Genomic DNA, 18,923 nt, shown 5'->3' on the forward strand with positions numbered 1-18,923 from the left:
GTAAGGACGTAGGCATTTCTACAGTAAGCAAGGAAATTATATAAAAAAAAAAGTCTTAAAAACTAAGGTATGAGAAAGAACATCACTTATGGTATTGCAGTGTATTGGAAGCCAGAGGTTTATCAGAAGGTCTGGACCAGGCGTCCTCAAACTACGAACCGCGGGTCAAATGCGGTCCGCCAAAGACATTTATCCAGCCACCAAGTGTTTTTGCCCGGTTTGTTTTTTTACTTCAAAATAAGTTATGTGCAGTGTGCATAGGAATTTGTTCATAGTTTTTTTTTTTTTAAACTATAGTCCAGCCCTCCAATGGGTCTGAGGGACAGTGAATTGGCCCTCTGTTTTAAAAGTTTGAGGACCCCTGGTCTGGACTAAACCCTAAGAGCAAAGAAGAGTTCGATCATCTTACAAGTCAGGGAACGCATGTCTCTTGGCTTCCCGTGGGGCCAATTCTGCCATCTTCTAATAAAGAAGTGGGTTATGAGTGAGGCTGCTAACTGCACGGTCACCAGTTAGAAACCAAGAGCTGCTTGGTGGGACAAAGAGGAGGCTAGCTCTCCTGAGAGGACAGTCTTGTAACTCCACAAGGGCAGTTCTACGATGGGGGTGACTAGAAGTTCGCATATAATTGAGGGCAGCTCCCTTTACTCAGTAAGTTTGGTTTGGTTTTAAAAAAGACATAAGCAACAGAAAACAGCTCGAGGGGTACAACTTGTTAAGCACTCAGAGGCTGCTAACTGACTCCAAGGTCAGCAGTTCAAAACAATCAGCCTCTCCTTGGGAGAAAGATGAGGCTTGGTACTCCTTTTAAGACTTACAATCTTGGAAGCTCGTTCCAAGGGCTGTACTATGGAATTGCCATGAATCAACTTGACCGCGGAGAGTTTGGTTTTCAAGTTGTTGAATAGTTAAGCATTTGACTGCTAGCCAAAAAGTTGACAGTTCTAGGCCATCCAGTGTCTCCAAGGGATAAACACCTAACAATTAAAGATTATAAAGATTATAAAGATTACTGCCAAGAATAACTTTTGGGGAGGTTCTGCTTGGTTGCATAGGATCATTGTGAATAAAAAATGACTTGAAGGCACCCAATGAGACTAACTGAATGGTTGATGGTTTAAAAAGATGACAGCCACTGAAAATGCCGTGGAGCACAGCTCTGCTCTGTGTTCCCGGTGTCACCATGCAGTGGGATCTGGCACTGCTTTTGGTTCTCACTTTAATAAGGCCTCCTTGTGACATCATTACCGAGCTGGTATTGAACACTTCCCTACATCTGAGCTGGGAGTGGGAGCATGCAAGATCCAAGAGAAACAAGAGACACCAATCATCTCGAAGATAGCTTGCCCACTCAGTAGCCTCTCCCAATCTACTTCTTCTCCCATCTTCCCTCTTCATCCAAATACTCAAGTCAAGACTCTGCGTAAGTCAAGACTGGGCTCTACCCTTTTGTTCAATTATGCAGTATCTACCCCAAATCTAACCATCTCTACTGACACCCCTTTAGTTGGAGCCACCCATAGCCCTTGAGAGAGTGAGAGTCAATGACAAATTCAAATTCTATTACAAACTCACCCACTCACAGCCATGGACTTGATTCTGACTCATAGCAACCCTAGGGCAGATTAGAATGGCCCCAGTTGGATTTCCAAAACTGTAAGCCTTTCTAGGAGCAGATAACCTTGCCATTCTCCCCAGGAGTAGCCGAGGGGTTCTAGCTGCTGACCGTGGGCTTAGCAGTCCTGTAGGCAATCAACAGGCACCAGGGCTCTTCTCAATGACAAAAGCTATGGTGCTACATGTAGCTTTCCTCTAGTTCTTTAATGCTTCCTCCCCCCCACCATCATGGTCCCAAAGCCACCTTACAAATCCAGCTGGACCAGGGCATGTAAACTGGTACAGATCCCAGCTCACAACACAGGGAAACAAGCGCAGACAAGCCCCTCAGTATAAATAATGAGAGTTGTGATACCAAGAGGAGAAGGGGAAGGAGGTTTTGGGGTAGGGGGCAGAAAGGGAGAATCAATCACAAATGATCTACATATAATTCCCTCTCAGGGGATGACAACAGAAAAGTGGGTGAAGGGGAAGAGCGGTTTGGTGTAAGGCATGCAAAAAAATAATTTATAAATTATCAAGGGTTCATGAGGGAGAAAGTATGGGGGTGGGAGAGAAATGAGCTGATACCAAGGGCTCAACTAGAAAGAAAATGTTTCGAAAATGAGGATGGCAATATACGTACAAATGTGCTTGACACAATGGGTGGATGTGGGATTTATGGATTGTGATAAGAACCCCCAATAAAAAGATTAAAACCAAAAAACCTCAAAAAGCTATGGTGATTACAACACGTGCCTTGAACTAGAAAGCAAAGGGAATCTGCCGCGGTACAGGTACCACTCGGTTACTAAGGAAACGACTGGAGGTTAGAATCCACCCAGAGGCACTGCGGAAACAAAGGCCTGGAGAAGTCCGTCACGGAAATGATGAGGGAGCGTGATTCTCCAGACATCTCCCTCTCCATGGTCAGAACTGACTCAACTGCAAGACTGGTTTGCTTTCTGTGAAATCAAGGGGCGATGGGACGCACAGGAGGACAGGGCCAGAAAGGTAGAGCATTAAGGAGCTGGTGGCATGGTGGGGGTGGGCACTGGGCTGCTGCTAACTACAAGGTGCGCAGTTCAAACCCATCAAACCCAGAGATGAGGATAAAGAAGCTGTCCGTTCCTGGAAAGCAGCCCAGTGTCTGACCGCACAGTGGCAGGAGGTCTGGTTTTGGTTAAGGATTTGGCAAACACCCTTGCTAAAAGAGAAGAATTTGTAACTCTGGAAACCCGTCAAGCAACCTATCAAGTAAGTAAATAAAGTGCTCATGAAATCGACACATTTTAGCAAAGGCCACACTAATACACTGTCCTAGATGATCGCATCTGAGGACCAGAGGCTGATTTTGCTAAGATTCAGGACTGACCAGCTGATAAATCTGCCGAAGTCTGTCCTTCCTTATTGGTCCCCTCCATGGTCACATCCCACAGCGCCAACACTTCTACGCATGACCCAATAAAAAGAAAGTTACTGACATCAACATAGAGGACAGCAAACAAAAACGCACTCGCTGCCATGAGTGGATGCTGACTCATAGCGAGCCCTTGTGGGTTCCAAGACTGTAACTGCGTACAGGGGGAGAAAGCCCAGTCTTCCTCCCGAGGAGCAGCTGGCGATTTCGAACTGCCGATCATACAGATTGCACCCAACGAGTAACCACTAAATCACCAGCGCTCCTAAAATAAATTTACACTTAGGAGCAAAGGTTATTTTGAAGGAGCTCCGAGTGAGTTAGACAGGCAGACATCTGTATGCTGAGCCACGGGTAACCTGCTCTCTGATGGGGATGCGGGTCTGGGCCCCTTGGGCGGACCATGTGTGGTCAGTTGGCTGTGTTAGGTCTCTCAGTAGGGAGAACTAGAGGGGACCCTGGAGTGCGGGATGGGGAGCGAATAGCCCTCCTTCCTATTTCTGCTCCTCCTGTGGGCATCCCCCGACGGTGGCTCTTGGCTCTGACCTCCACCTTCGTCCAGGGCATCTAGAACTAGCTACGTTAAGATTCCTCAGAAATATGAGAGGTCTTTAAAAAGTCTGTGGGAAAAGGAGATTAAAATACAATTTAGTTTTCCTGGGAATGCTTGGAAGCCCTGGAGTATGACCAGCAATTGCAGTGGTTCTCCTTGGGGATCTGGGCATCAACTTGGAGGCCTCTTCCCTGAGTCTCTAGCTCCTGCAGCTCAGCCCTGGTGAGGAGGAGTGGGTTCCTAACTCCAGTGTTTTCTGTCTCTTGCTCAGCCCTCTAACACAATGAAACACATTTCTATAGTCATTCTGGGTTGAAATAGATGTTTTTCTGATGAGGCCCTTTCCTAAAAGGGATTTATTGTGGGTCATCCAACAGCCGGGCAATTCTGAGATCTCAGTGTCATCTCTTGATAGCGCACACGCGAGCTTCATTTTTTAATTGATGAAAGAAAATGTTGAAACCACTGTCACGCAGCTAAAATGATTGTCTTCTACCCTCTCGAGGATGAGGCCGATCCAAAAGTCTGAGCTCTGTCTCAGACTAGGAACACTTTGATGGTTGATCGTCTTTAAAAAAGGCAATTCACATACACTTTTCATCACATTTTACATGGAAAGAGATGTAACGTGAACATTATTATTTCAGAGCAGGGCACACAGTTAAGAACATGAATGATGGCCAGGTATGAAAGAACACCAACAGGCGTTTAACTTCCTAGGGACCTACGAATTCACAAGGAAGGCAAATCATTTGTTAGCTTTAGCAGCACAGTCATGATGTTCCAATGACGAATGAAGGTAGAGCTGGCCACCAAATCTGTGAATGTTTTGGTTACATTGGGGAAATTTCAGCCTAGTGTCTCTCATAACTGAATGTAACTGATGCTTTCAAATCAAGGGTGTTTAGTTGACATGAATGAATATCGGCAACACAAATAAAGTCCCATCAATGGATTCCAACAGTAGCTCTCTGTTGTCATTTCTCCCAATCCCTTTAGGGTTCAGGTAGAAAGGAGAGGAAAACAAAACAAAACTGCAAAGGCCTTACCATGATCTTGTCGCTGTCGATGATGGTGTTCAGCCTGTGAGCGATGGTAAGCACCGTGCACTGGGCAAACTTCTCACGGATTGTTTTCTGGATTAACTCATCAGTTCTGGAAGCAGACCAGAGCATCTAGCTCAGTGAAAATTCAAAAAAGTGGACTTAAGTCTTAAAAATATACATGTGGTCTCTTCATAATTAAAAAGATAAGGAATGTGTTGAGATATGATTGTATTTTCATACAAACTAAGAAACTTTGCCTGGAAATGTTACTTATTTTTCATAAGACACCGGAAATCACTTTCCCCCATAATTCTCTTGAAAGCACCTGAAGCGAAAGGTAGGATTGTAGTTCTCTAAGGACTAGTCTCTAAAGGTAGGACTTAGTTCTCTAAGGACTAATGAGTGCGAATACGGAACCGTGTTCTTCGGGGTTTGCTTCTGTTGTCTAGTATGGCTGTGATCGAGAGAGATCTTTGGGAGCAGACCGAACACAGCAACATGTCTAAGCATCACTGAAGACATTCACAATTCCAAGTCACAGTGTCAGAGGTCTCAGCCTGTACCTGGGATCCACATTGGCTGTAGCTTCATCAATAATCAATATCCGGTTTTTCCTGAGAATAGCCCGGGCTAGGCACACAAGTTGTCTTTGCCCAACGCTAAAGTTCGATCCTGATTCTGCTAATTCGGTATCCATTTTACCAGGAAGGTCTTCTATGGCTTCTTTAAGTTGTACCTATAGATGCAGAAATAAGAGTGAGAGTTTTCTAAACAAACACTCACTGAAATGCAGACATGCCTTCAGACCTTAGAGCGTGGGGGTCCTTTCTTCTGGGAGATATGTCTTATGTGTAAGTGACTCTGAGGATCACTCCCAATTCACGTCAACAGAGGTGGTGGTGGGGTAGACACAGGATAGAAACATTCTGACTGAAGAGACGAAGCGTAACCCGAGTCCACAGTCCTTTGACCCCTCAGGTCTGCTCACTGCTGCAGCTTAACTTTCAGCCCACAGAGAGTCATGCCCATGAGAGGAAGAGTAACAACCTGCTCAATCAACCCCAGGAGATTAGAAAGAAAGCATCTGTCCAGGAATAAAGCTCAGAAGGAAGGAAGGAAGGAAGGGATGGAGAAGGGTGAATAGAAACAGGAAACACTGGGAGTGGGAGAAAGAGTGCTGTTGACTTTGAGGGTTTGCAATCAAAGTTACAAAGCAAAATGCATATGAAGTGTTGAATGGAAAACCAGTTTGCTCTGTAAATGCTCACTCAGATTACAGTAAAACATTTAAAAGGCGAGAAAGAACGTAGATACTGGAAATCCAGATGTCCTTTCATTGGCATCAGGAAGTACAAGTTGATCCACACTGCCACACGTCACCCCTACCTGTGCTGATGTCATTACAAAACACATCGTATGAGAAGTAAGATTATTCTTCAGGTAAAATGTAGAAAAACTTAAAGTCTATTCCCATTGCTCAATTACTCTGAGAGGGAAATCACCAGAGGCTTAGTCCTATGGAGATCTCACAAATAAATTTTGGGCTTCCACTGTCCTCCGTAGCCTTCTGTAAACCAGAATCTCACAATTAAATCTCTAATACTATTCCTTCCTTCGGCTTCAGCTTATATAATGTACAATCCTTGGATCACTGATGTTGGTTTGCTTCTTCTATGTGGATTTAGTTGACATCTCACTTAGATGGCAGTTTGTTTGGAAAAAAAAATCTGTTAAAACCCCAAAAACTAATCTGATAGCCTCTTTGCTTTACGTGGAGCCAAACCTCTAAGGGTGTGGATATTTTTTCTTTGGACTGTCAAGATTGTCAAGTGCGACATGCCCACATTGTAAGCAACAGACTTCCCAGATTTTATACCTTGTTTAATATTAATAACCTTTTTGTTTAAATTCCGTATTGCTGCAGTTGCCACTGGCACTGGTTTTGCTGTGTCTCGGAGCCAGGACACATTTCTCAGTAATGTTTCCAAAAAATATTAAAAAGGCTACAGCACTTCAGACCAGTGATGCAGACAGGTGGATCCTGCTGCCTACAGGTCAAAGCTTCCACAGTCAAACAGTAAACTTTCAGCCAGAATGAACAACGTTGTATGTAAACGAGTCAGCAGGCTAGGCATTCACGGTGAAGCCCTGGTGGAGTGGAAAAGTGCGAAGTTTGCAAACATCAGTGGCTCTTCAAGAGAACAAGGAGGCTCTCTACTCCCATAAAGTTATGGTCTTGGAAAACCCACAGGGGCCATTTGACTCCGTCCTACAGAGCTGCTAGGCACAAGAACTGCCTTCCTGGCAGTGAGAGGGCGGATGCCAACATTCGTATTACAGGTCAAACCCTGGAGCAGTGGGCCAGGCGTTGGGCTACTAGTTGCAAAGCCTGTGACATTCCTGGTGGATGAAGGCTGCTCTGTGGGAACAGCGAGGGCTTCTTCTCTAGTGTACCGCGCCGGGAACCACGGGGCCACTCCGCCCTGTCCGACTGGGTCATGGAGTTGGTGGCAATGAGTTAGGTACTAACCCATTACACAGCTGGCAGTGCCGTCACATTGTACACAATGGACATACGTGCTGAGTTCAGGAAGGAGCCACACTCCCTAATTCCATACTCCAGTGGGGTTTTCTGAACTCTATCGTAACCTTATCAGATGGGTATGTGGTGAGATGCTGCCTGAGTGGATATTCTGCAGTTTAGCACTGCAATTTCATAAAGAAATAGCCCTTAGATGAATAAAACGATTGGCTAATTTCCCACTCTTGAAGGTGTCATAACAGTAATGAGGTCAATTTTATAAGCAATACACAGAAACCACTTAGAGCATATGCATATGATGTTATTTACAGAAATCTCAAAGCGTAATTCCAGTAAAAGTTGATTTTAGTTTTACCAACTACTTCCACCACTTGATTACTTGAGAATTTATTAGAGAGGCTACTCCATTTTAATCTTAAGCTACTAGAAGCTTAAGTTCTACATTACGGACAGGACTGTCTCCCAATTAACACCTTCTCCCTTCTTCGCTGCCTAATGCACAATGTGTTTCTCGAGTAATTTTGCTCTCTGAGAGCCGATGAAGGCAAATCTGGAGCTCTGAGACAAACAGAAGAAATATATGACCAGTCATTCCTGTTCTTTTTAGGCGTGTCACAACTTGACTATTCAATTTATGCCGAGAGTTCAAGACGAGTGGGTCACCTTAATGATCCTTCTTAATGTGAGAGAGCTAATACCTTCGAGTGTCACTGTAGACAGTCCTGGGTAACGTTCCAGGCAGAGGATGGGGAGGGAGTCGCTCCCACGTACAGAAATCTATCCCCACAGTTGCTGGAAAGCACAGTGGATGGACGTGTACAGATGAAGCACTGACACTTCCAGAAAAAAGGACTACCGGAAGGACACTGGCTTCTACTGCTGGTTTCTCAAAGTGGCAGCTCATCTACAATCGAAAGACTCCAGGGCTTTCCCTGGAAAGGTGATACTAAATGACTCAGACTCAAAACAGAGAAGCCACGGTGAGGAACTGATGGTGAACAAACTTGTCGGTAATGAAGATTTCAACCAGCAGTTCAATAAATATTTATGAAATACCTATTAAATAAACTCAGGATACTGAGGTAGGTCCTGGGAGGGATTAGAAAGAATTGTACAATGTGGTTTCTGTCATTAAGTGGATCAGAATTAATTTGCAGAAGCAGGGCAAATAAATAAAATACAGTGCTAAAATATACAAACTAATAGTCAAACAGTCAAACTAACAGTCAAAATCCCTTTATTGCAAGAGCAAGGAGATTCAGAGAAGTGGCCCAATGGGAACCTAGAAAACATACACACATACCCAGAAAACCTTCCTGACATATGCTCCAGACCAAGGCTACGCAAACATCCCAAGGTTCTGTTAGCTGCATTAGCTTCGCAGCATTAAAATGACATGTGTGCCAATGATAAAGAAACTAACTATAATTTATATCTATAAACATTTTCTTATAAAACTTTGTCACTGAAGAGAAAATGGGTGCATAAGCAAATGTGGTGAAGAAAGCTGAAGGTGCATGGCTATCAAGAAATATAGAGACTTGAAGATAAACAAGCAGCCATTTAGTTGAGAAGCAACAAAGCCCACATAGAAGAAGCATACCAGCCTGTGTGATCATGAGGTATCGAAAGGATCAGGTATCGGGCATCAAAGACCCAGAACAAAAAGATCGTATCAATGTGAATGAGGGAGAGCACAGAGTGCAGACACACAGTCCATCTGTAGGCAGCTCCCCTTACAGAATGGCTGTGAGGAGGAGATGAGCCAGTCAGGGTGCAATGTAGCACCAATGAAACATACAACTCACCTCTAGTACTTGAATGCTTCCTCCCCGCCCCACTATCATTACCCCAATTCTACCTTATAAATCTGGCTAGACCACAGCATGGACATGGGTACAGATAAGAGCTGGAAACACAGGAAATCCAGGACAGATAAACCCTTCAGGATCCATAATGGGTAGCGATAGAGGAGGGTATAGAGAAGGTAGGAGAAAGGCGGAACCAATCACAATGTTCTACATATAAACCCCTTCCAGAGGGACAGACAACAGAAAAGTGGGTGAAGGGAGACAGCGGTCAGTGTACGACATGAAAAAAAATTTTAAATAAATTATTAAGGGTGCATGAGGGAGTTAGGGTGGGGGAAGGGGAAAATGAGCTGATACCAAGGGCTCAAGTGGAAAGAAATGTTTTGAAAATGATGATGGCAACATGTACAAATGTCCTTGACACAGTGGATGTCTATATGGATTGTGAAAAGAGTTGCACGAGCCTCCAATAAAATGATCTAAATTTTTAAAAAGGAAAAAAAAATCAGTCACTAGTGGATCTTTGCAAGATGGGCGGGGGAAGGAGGCAGGTCATTCAGCAATCAACAAGATGGCCTTACTATGGCTAGTGGTAGTCTGTTGTGAAGCAATTCTTTATTGTGAACTAGCTGGGGATTTTCCCTTGAAATCATCAACTTCATATTCAGTAATTTAAGGTATTTATCAAATATGTAATTGCTTCTAACTATCTAATGCCTTTAACCCCTCCTGATATGTAATACGCTACCACACATGGTCAGAGAGTCCTTTAGAGGCAAGAATGGCAACACTTTGTCGGACATCCTTTGGATGTATTGTCAGGAGGGACCAGTCCATGAGAAGGTCACCGTGCTTGTTAAAGTGGAGGGACAGCATCAAAGAGGGAAGCCCTCACAGAGATGGATGGACACAGTGGATGCAACAATGGTCCCACGCCTAGGAACAATGCTGAGGACGGCCCAGGGCCGTGCACGGTTTCCTTCTGTTGTGCGTATGGTGGCTATGAGTTGGCACCTACTTGATGGCACCTAACAACCAACACCAATAAGAAGGCCAACACATCTTGAAACTAAGTTTTTGTTTAAAGCCCATGATCCCAAATAAAGTATAAAAGTAGCTTAAAAAAAACAAACCCCAAAGGGCTGGTGAGGGAGAGGGGAGCGGGGAGGGAGGGAAAGAAGGAGGACCTGATGCAAAGGGCTTGAGTGGGGAGCGAATGCTTTGAGAATGATGAGGGCAGGGACTGTGCAGATGTGCTTTATACAATTGATGTATGTATGTGTATGGATGGTGATGAGAGTTGTATGGGGCCCTAATTAAAAAAAAATAATGATGATAGCAATAAATGTACAAATACGCCTGATACTCTTGGTGTATGAATTATTGTAAGAGTTATAAAAGCCCCCAATAACATGATCTTTTAATAAAAAACTAATAAAAACATTTTTTAAAAGACAAACCCAATTTTCAAAATGTTTCCTAAGTATGATGTCACTGCTCTTCTGAGTAGCAAGGAAAAGCAATGTGTCACCACTGCCTGGAACCAGCGCAACACAACAAATGGTGCAGGTCCGGGTCGTGCACCGTTGATGGCAAACAAAATCATGTGAAGAGTTGCTTTGGAGTCTATAAAAGACCTGGGGTAAAAATAAACTCCTGAGACATTTTATTGCTGGTTTCCAGAGCATTGATATGCACATGGCAAGTGGATGTATGCGATCGATGAGGTCCTGGCTAGTGAAGAAAGTTAGTTAAGCCAAGAGACTAATTATGTGTGATGTTGTAAACGTGCATGCACACAGACTCATAACAAATAAAAGATAATTACATTTTATACATTACCTCTTTTAAGGCATTCCACAGTTCCTCGTCCGTGTATTCATTAAAGGGATCCAGGTTTTTTCTCATTGTTCCAGTGAATAAAACAGGTTCCTAAAGGTCCCAAAATAGTTAGGTTATTATTGCTCTTTTCATCTTCCTCTCCCCTGCCAATGTTCTCTTTCAGATTACGCCTAAAATACGAAATTCCAAACCCCAAATTCCTCACCGTCATTAATTAGAAGGTGGCAAATGCTCGTGAAGAAAACAATTTCTCTAAAAACAAAAACTCAGAATATTGAATTTTAACAATCCTCAGAATATTTAAGATGAAAGAAAACGTTCCCATTATGCCACCAAAAACGGAAACAGAGCCAAGAAAGGCCAGAGTATTAAGAATGCATTCCGGGCAGGTGATGCCTGCTTCAACGAGGATATAATTCTTTGGGGAACTTTACCCCTTCAAGGGAGCTGCAGAAATGAATCGACAATCTTGTTGGAATGTCAGAACACACCAAGAACAGGACTTGTTGCTGACTGCATCTAAGACAAATGGTTACATATGTTCACATCTGAAGAATCTCCAAGTGGCGCACACGGTTTGCTTTCAACCATTAGCCCAAGGCTAGTATTATGAGCCTACCCTGCAGCACTGTGGAGGAAAGGTCTGGCAATCCGCTTCCTTGATGATGGTCCAGAAAACTCAATGGAGCACTTCTACCCTCTAACACCGAAGCATACCAAAGAAGCCAGCTCACTGACATCAAGTCCATGCCCAGAGACACAGTGACCCCCTGAGGACAGAACTGCCCCCTGTGGATTCCCGAGACAGGAATAGAAAGTCCCATCTTTGTCCTGCATAGCAGCTGATCTTGTGACCACAGTGAGAAAGCACTGTGCCACCATGTTTCCAAGAACACTGAAGCATGCATTAGGATAGTTTCTATACTGGGATCGGGGATCTCTCCGGAGACATGTGCACATGTGCACCTGGGAGTTGTGTTGTCTTAAGAGGTGAATGCACGAGGCCAGTGGCCTGCCTCTGCTTTCCCATCAGCTAATTCCTGATAAACTTCTTTGTGCATCAGGGCGACATGCCTCACGCAGTACTGGCTATTAACCAGAAGGGGAGGAAAACCTTTGTGTTATTGACCACAAGGGCAGGATAACCCACTGTGAAGAGTGTCGAAATAGGATTACTTTCATTTACATGGCTCATCCTATTCATTGGCTTCAGGAGCTGATGTTTAAATTTCTCTTGAAAGTAGATGCCGCCTTCTGGGTTCCAAAAAATCATCTTGACCATAAGCTTGTGTATGCCCTTTAAGTCTTCTTCTGGAAGGTTCTAGTACACCATGCCCCAAGGATACAAGCAGTAGGAAAGGGCCTGACTGTCTACTTTCAGTGAAACGGAACGTAAGACACAGGATCCAAGATTAGACTCGTGCACAGGGAGCGGCGACACCCCTTACAGGATCACCAGCCTCAAAGATTGCTTGGCTTTGGAGCCAGGAACCCTATGAAGACACGCTTCTCATTCCTCTAGTCAGGAGGAAGAAGGACATGGCATTTTAAGTCCGACAGAGAAATGGATGTAGAAACAGATGGTGTCACCAAAAAACACATCCCTTGGCAAAATCTCACTCAAGTGGGCGTTTTATTTGGACGAAGCTGTCTGGTGCCTTGAATACACTGGTCAAATTATGTATTGAGGTAACTAATTATAAACTCTACGGTGCCAACAATGAGCACCCATGACAGAGTGGGTTACATGTTGGGTTAACCCTAAGGTCAGCAGTTCGAAAACCACCAGCTGCTCCTTAGGAGAAAAAGGAGGCTTTCTACACCTATCAAGAGTTACATTCTCAGAAACACAGGGGCAGTTCTTCTATACTGTAAGGTCACTATGAGCCAGAATGGACTTGATGGCAGTTGAGAGAAGATTCCCACAAGGTAAGCAATTTCTCCTCCTTCAGCTGTTATAAAAGCAGGTTAAAATGAACAAACAGGTTAACAGGAACAATGTAGCCAGAGGTGGAGTGCCTGGTACCCATCATTCCCCACAGGGGCTCTGACCTAACGTCAGTTTCCATGTATACGCCAACGCCAACACTGTGAAACTGTTAGGACTGGTGCTTGAGGAACTAAAGGGGCAGAAAGAGGGCAGGTTAAGGGATCCATTTGGAGAACTGAGAGGTGGTCTCTTTCTTCCACCTGTCACGGCTTTAATTTACCCAAACTTTTCCTCCTTTCTCCTACAGAGCAAAATTTTATCTGAAAACAGGGCTATAGTTTGATATTCCACCTGGGTTTTCAAAACACATATGAGCAGGGTGTTAAATGACCTATGAAAAACTAGTATTTTGCCTTTAAAAGATTAATTTTTCTTCTTTTGTAACGCAGTGAAAGGCTTTGTAGTATTCGGGAATTTGGGAATACTGATTTTGATGGTTCAAAAGAACAAGCAGAGAAAAGTCCAATCACCCATTTTATAAACCAGGGACCCTCCCTCTTTGTCTCCTTCTACTCTTTTATAAATATCTCGAAATGGACAAATCCCTCAAAACCGGGGAATACAGTGTTCTTCATAAGACAGGGGTTGCTTATTTCTGAACCCTCCAAATGCCTACAGTCACGTTGTGTTGTGATTCAAGCAGTGCCCTCAAGTATCCTGCTTTTGAGAGATTTTGCCAATTATTACTAGATCACTGATGATTATCATAAAAAAAAGAAAAACTTAAAAAACAATATATATATATATAGCCATTTCTCCTTGTAAACCCCCCATGGGTCATTTTAAAGCAAGTATAAGACAATCACTCATGTCTATTTAGAAACATCTTCATTCGCTGCCACTGAGTCAATTCTGACCCAAGTGACCCCCCCAGGACAGAGTAGAATCACCCCTGTGGATTTCAGAGACACGAAGTTTTTGCAGGAGGAGAAAGCCTCATCTATCTTGTGCTAGGTGGCTGGTGGTTTCGAGTAGCTAACGTTGTGGCTAGCAGTCAAAGGTGTAACCCACTATGCCACCAGGTTCCTTATTTCACCATTCGATAAATAAATAAGAACATTATCCTTTGTGATGACATGACGAACATGTACTTGATAACGAGTAAAATTTCAGTCAAAATTTGTTGAATAAGGAGGATGATTTAATAAAACATTAGCTGATTGGAGCTGTATTTTTCTTTAGAACCAGCAGGCAATTTGTTAATAATGTCTATTCTAATGTGCCGATGTGGTTTACACACGGTTCCTACTCATTCCACTTTCATCCGCTTGCCGAACAAGAAACCATTATATTATCTTCAAAAGGTAGTAAAAGTGCTCACGGTTGACCCACACTGCAGTAGCAGATAAGTCCAATTAATTATTGTTTCTGGTAGATATTATTATTGAAAGTAGCCACCTTCCTATAATGAAGCAAAGAACCAATCTTATAAATAAATAAGTGTAGTAAAAATGTTTGCAGGCCGAATACTACAGCATGGAGATTTACGGCAGAATATACGACCTGCACGTAGATAATAGAATTTATGAGCTGAAGTATATTTTTTCCTGATGGAATGCATTTAAACCTCATTTATTAGGAGTTTCATTTTAACCTCCATGGTGGTCTGACATGGCACGGTTACGGAAATGTCCCCGAGTAGCCACCAAGACTTGCCAGGGTGCAAAGAGCTGGTCATTTTCATTTCCAAATCCCCAAAGACTTTTATTAATTGGTGACGCAGGAAATGAGGGGTGCACCTGAAGTCACTTTAAATCATGCTTACCCTCACCCAGCCCTCTTAATCCTGTAGCCTCTGAATGAACTGATCAGCATCCATTTTCTGAAGAAAAGAACATTGTTTGCTCACAAAGGATGAAAAATTTCAGTCCAGTGTGAAGTCTTCTTTGGATACAAAAGGGTCACCAGCCCCAGGGAGCAGCTCTGTGGGCTTCAATGAAGACTCCAGGGTGCAGAAACAAAGAGCTGGCCACATTAGGCTGCAAGCCAATTGTTATTCTTTACTAATAACAGCATACCCATCTCTTTTCTTTGGTTTGTTTAGGGAAGGTGGGGGAGGAGGACTTAGGTAATAAAAAAAAAAGAAGTCTTAAAGAGACACTGCTTTGGCATAGTCAAGCAAATCAAGGACTAGAAATACTTAAGAGGCATAGATGGCTTTCAAAAGACAAAGAACAACTCAGCTTTGGCTCTGATTAGAAAAAAATCCGTTAACTTTAACGAACAAAACAAAATGGAAGAACCTGGTGAATCATGATAAGATTGCAGCTTTGATCCCTGCCTACGCTTCATGTTATTAAGTCAGAAATACAGAATCTGAATGGGATTACGCTTCTATTGAAGACATTTGTGCCAACAGATCAGGAAACTTGCAAAAGACCCATCCACCAGTTTGGTGATCCATTCGTTCGGATGCAGGCGTTTTCTGGACACGGAATCTCGCTTGGGTGTTGGGAAGGTTGGTGGTGGCATATTTAACCACGTTCAAGTTGTGAGCACAAAGGAAGCAAATAGTTCAGCTACTTGTCAAATGAAGAACATTGAAGTGATGCTACGCTTTCCGTTAGGCTTGGAGGAATACAACGTGGTCTCAAGTGTACTCCACTCCCTGGCTGGAGCCACCCATTCTTGTCTCCGCCTATGCACTTGTCACTGTGAGGACTGAGTTCACACTCAAGCCAGAGAACTCAGACATGGTATCTGACTTTGTTTTGACCACGTGGGCTCCAGACTCCAGGTCAGTGGTTCTCAACCTTCCTAAGGCTGTGATCATTTAATGCAGTTCATCACGTTGTGGTGACCCCCAAACTATAAAATTATTTTCGTTGCTACTTCATTACTGTAATTTTGCTACTGTTATGAATCAGGCGAACTCCTGTGAAAGAGTCGTTGGACCCCCCCCCCCCCCCCCCGCGGTCGCGACCCACAGGTTGAAAAAGGCTGCCTTGGGTGATTAAATCAGGTCTGAGAGGTGCGAGCTGCTTACCAAAAGGTTGGTGGCGGACACCCACCCAAGGCTCCTCGGATGAAAGGTCTGTGAGATGTAACCTTCCATACCGAATCCACCTTAGGAAACCCTATGGGGCAGGTCTACTTGGTCACACCCTGTCATTATGAGTTAGAATTGGCCTGACAAGCATGGGAGACACATGCAACACTGTTCCCCATTCCTTGTAGGAGGAAAGTGACACAAGTTTTATGCATTTCAGACGAACCCTGTGCAACTTAGGGGTCGGTGCCCAGCAACACGGCTTGTCTCGCGAGGGAGATGCGGTATGGAAACGACACACAGAGCTCTGGCAGAGGGTTCTTTTGAAGGTCTCCGACTACACTTCCCCACCCACACAACAATAAAGTGAAGAAATCCAGTCCCCAACTCATTGTATGTGGCTTTAAGTACTGAGTGTGACTGGAGGGTCTTCTGCCCGAATAACTAATCACCCAACCCTTCAGAATCACTCAATTGTCCAAATGAGGGACCAAACACTAAGGGACAAAGAACTACCCTTTCCACCTTACTCCCTATTTAGTTTGTTATGTGTTTGATAATGTTTTGAACAGGGTGAACGGAAAACAATAGGTAAAACATATGATAGACATTACCTAGTTCAACAAGCGAGTGAGAGACTGACTCAGTTTCCACACTGAAAAAGGGGGAGAATACTGTCCCCTTGCAGGGCTGCTGTGAAAAACAGTACCATAAATGAAGTTCCCGGTCTGAAGGGAACAGGAAAGGGGGTCCCAGGCAGCCCCGGAGGACAGCAGAGCTCAGTGATTTTCAAACGACAGGGCAGTCGATGGATCATGAAATCAATTGTGTGAGTCGTGACTGTCAATTTCCTTTTATATAAGCTCTTGGACATTTTTTGGCTCTGTTTGTGTGTGTCTGATACAAAACACAGTGCTGCCTGTGGGTCCCAGTCCTCACAACTTTCTGATACTGGGGAGCGCAGGTGTGGGTGGGGCCTGGCCTCTCCTCAAATTCGATCTACGTTCTGGTTCCACTTTGCTTTCTGTGCCTCGCTTTTAAGATCTGTCAAAAGTGTCCGATCAAACTGGTGTGAGGGTATAAAGAGAGAGACAGACAGGAAGTGGCCAAACTGTGCGCGGGATTCCACAGCTGTTAGGAATCATCACGAATACTCATGTGATTTGTCCGGGACGGCATCAAGTGCAAGAGAAATGAGAACTGCCATTGCTGTCCTCAAGGAGAGGGCAAAAATAGCAATGAACGTGGCAGGGGATGAGAACAAATGCCAGGAGCCTTCGTGTGGGGCTGCGCCGGGTTTGTGGGGCACAGAGCAGTAGTAGGGACATCTGGTGAGAGCCCTGGCAGGAGGTTTCTCCAGTCGCGTTTCCTTAGAACTCCCACTTGCTCATATTTTTCTCCTCCTTTGAAAAGTGTATCACAAGTTGGTTTGTGTCACGAACAACTATAAAAACATCCCAGAGAGCAAGCTCCTCCCAGAATGTACTCTTGTTTTCACTTAAGGGACTCTGGAGCGGAAGGATCAGCCATCCCTCCCCCACCTGTGGGCTCCAATCGCTAATAACGGCCGTTGGTGTTTGCAGCTGCCAAGTAGATTCCGGCTCCCGGTGGCTGACCTTTAGAAAGCAGATTACAAACTGAATCTGGACGGCTGGTCCCACCAGCCTCTTGCTATTAGTCAAGTGCTTGGATTGGAGGCAACACTCAAATACAAGATGCCACATAGCCATCCTCTAAGCAATCCCCTCGAGGGTTCAAGGGTATAACCTTGATGGGAGGACACCGACCCAGCTTTCTCCTGTGGAGCAGCTAGTGGGTTCAAACTACTGACCTGTTGGTTAAGAGTCAGGTGCTTAACCACTGCACCCCCAGACTCCTCTAACAATAATAATAGTCATTATTTAATGAACATCCCAAGAAACGTCATCGGAGATTTTCTCATCCAATTAACTCTTCACAACCCACCTACAGGGTAGTTAGTTCCTAATGTTCTTGGATAGACAAGGAAGCTGGTGAGTTAAATGGCTTGGATGTCCAGGAGCAGAGTATACTTACTCACTTAGCATTTCTCTCTCCCTGGCTGACATTTCTCTTTTGACACAATAGTGAAAAATAGCCATCATCATACTATTTGCACATGAACCATGTACGTCGGCCAGGAATGAACCTGGAGGTGTGAGCACAAAGAGCATTGGCTGTGGTAGTCAAGGTTATATGGAGACTGGACTGGGGCACAATTGTCAGTGGTTTAGCAGTGCCTGGAATGATGTATTTCCCATTTTCACGTAACACAGCTTTTGTATAATCAGCTCGTCTTCGGAACCAAACTGTGCCAATATGTGAGCCTTGTTGATGCTCAAAATGTTTGAAGGACCTGCCTCTATTTTTTGAGGGGAGGAAGGTTGGTGGAAGGGGGATGAGGGGGCACCAGGGGGGCAGGGCAGGGCAGGGCAGGTACGGACACTCCAGAACCATTTCCTAGGATATGTTCTGCGTTGCACAGCCTCCTGACACTGTTTCCATTATCACCCTGCATTGCAAAGGCCTATCAAGGGAAATAAATAAATAATAAGCGTTCTGTGTTTACAATTGTGGGTGATCAGTATCTACATGGACATAAAGCTTAGCACTGTTTGTAAGCACCTTCTCTGGAGGACAGACCGGCAACACGCTCACAAGCAGGGTGGAAACTCACAGAACAGAACCCAAACCCAGTCATGTCAAGGTATATTTAGTCTTTGCTCAGATGTGCTGCCAAAGCAGTGTGAGCAGAGCCAAGAACTGTCTCACATTGTTTCTTTATTTAGAGTTCTTTTATGTGTACACGCATACAAACATTTCTTATTAAGCAGCATTCAAAAGAACAGGGCACGTTCCTCACGCCTTTCATCCACAAATATGAAAGTACTTCTAAGTAAACCTCATTAGGGCCATCTCAACCATGGGTGCAATGGACGTACAGACATGTAAGGGACTGAAACTATTATTTCCACTCTAGTGAGGTAAGCCACACTTCAAACAGCCATGGGTAGTTTGGAACAGGAATTGTCATGTGCTGAAAAGGCCTTCCACTTTTCCTGAGTTCAAATTCCCCAATAATGTGAATTAATGCAGAGGGTAGTGGTTGGTGACGA

The 18,923-nt window shown here is 44.2% G+C and overlaps 1 protein-coding gene across 1 annotated transcript in view; it reads right to left on the reverse strand.

Moving 5' to 3' along the window:
* The window catches only part of ABCC4 (ATP binding cassette subfamily C member 4 (PEL blood group)), a 257,587-nt gene that overhangs the window by 25,023 nt on the left and 213,641 nt on the right, over nt 1-18,923 (reverse strand). Inside the window, exons 27-29 of the mRNA XM_075563536.1 lie at nt 10,811-10,900; nt 5,179-5,351; nt 4,619-4,724 (exon numbers count right to left, since the gene is read on the reverse strand). Coding sequence (XP_075419651.1) covers nt 4,619-4,724; nt 5,179-5,351; nt 10,811-10,900 — 369 coding nt within the window. The remainder of the gene's footprint in view (nt 1-4,618; nt 4,725-5,178; nt 5,352-10,810; nt 10,901-18,923) is intronic.

Source organism: Tenrec ecaudatus, chromosome 11 (assembly GCF_050624435.1).
Source record: "Tenrec ecaudatus isolate mTenEca1 chromosome 11, mTenEca1.hap1, whole genome shotgun sequence".
NCBI lineage: Eukaryota > Metazoa > Chordata > Mammalia > Afrosoricida > Tenrecidae > Tenrec > Tenrec ecaudatus.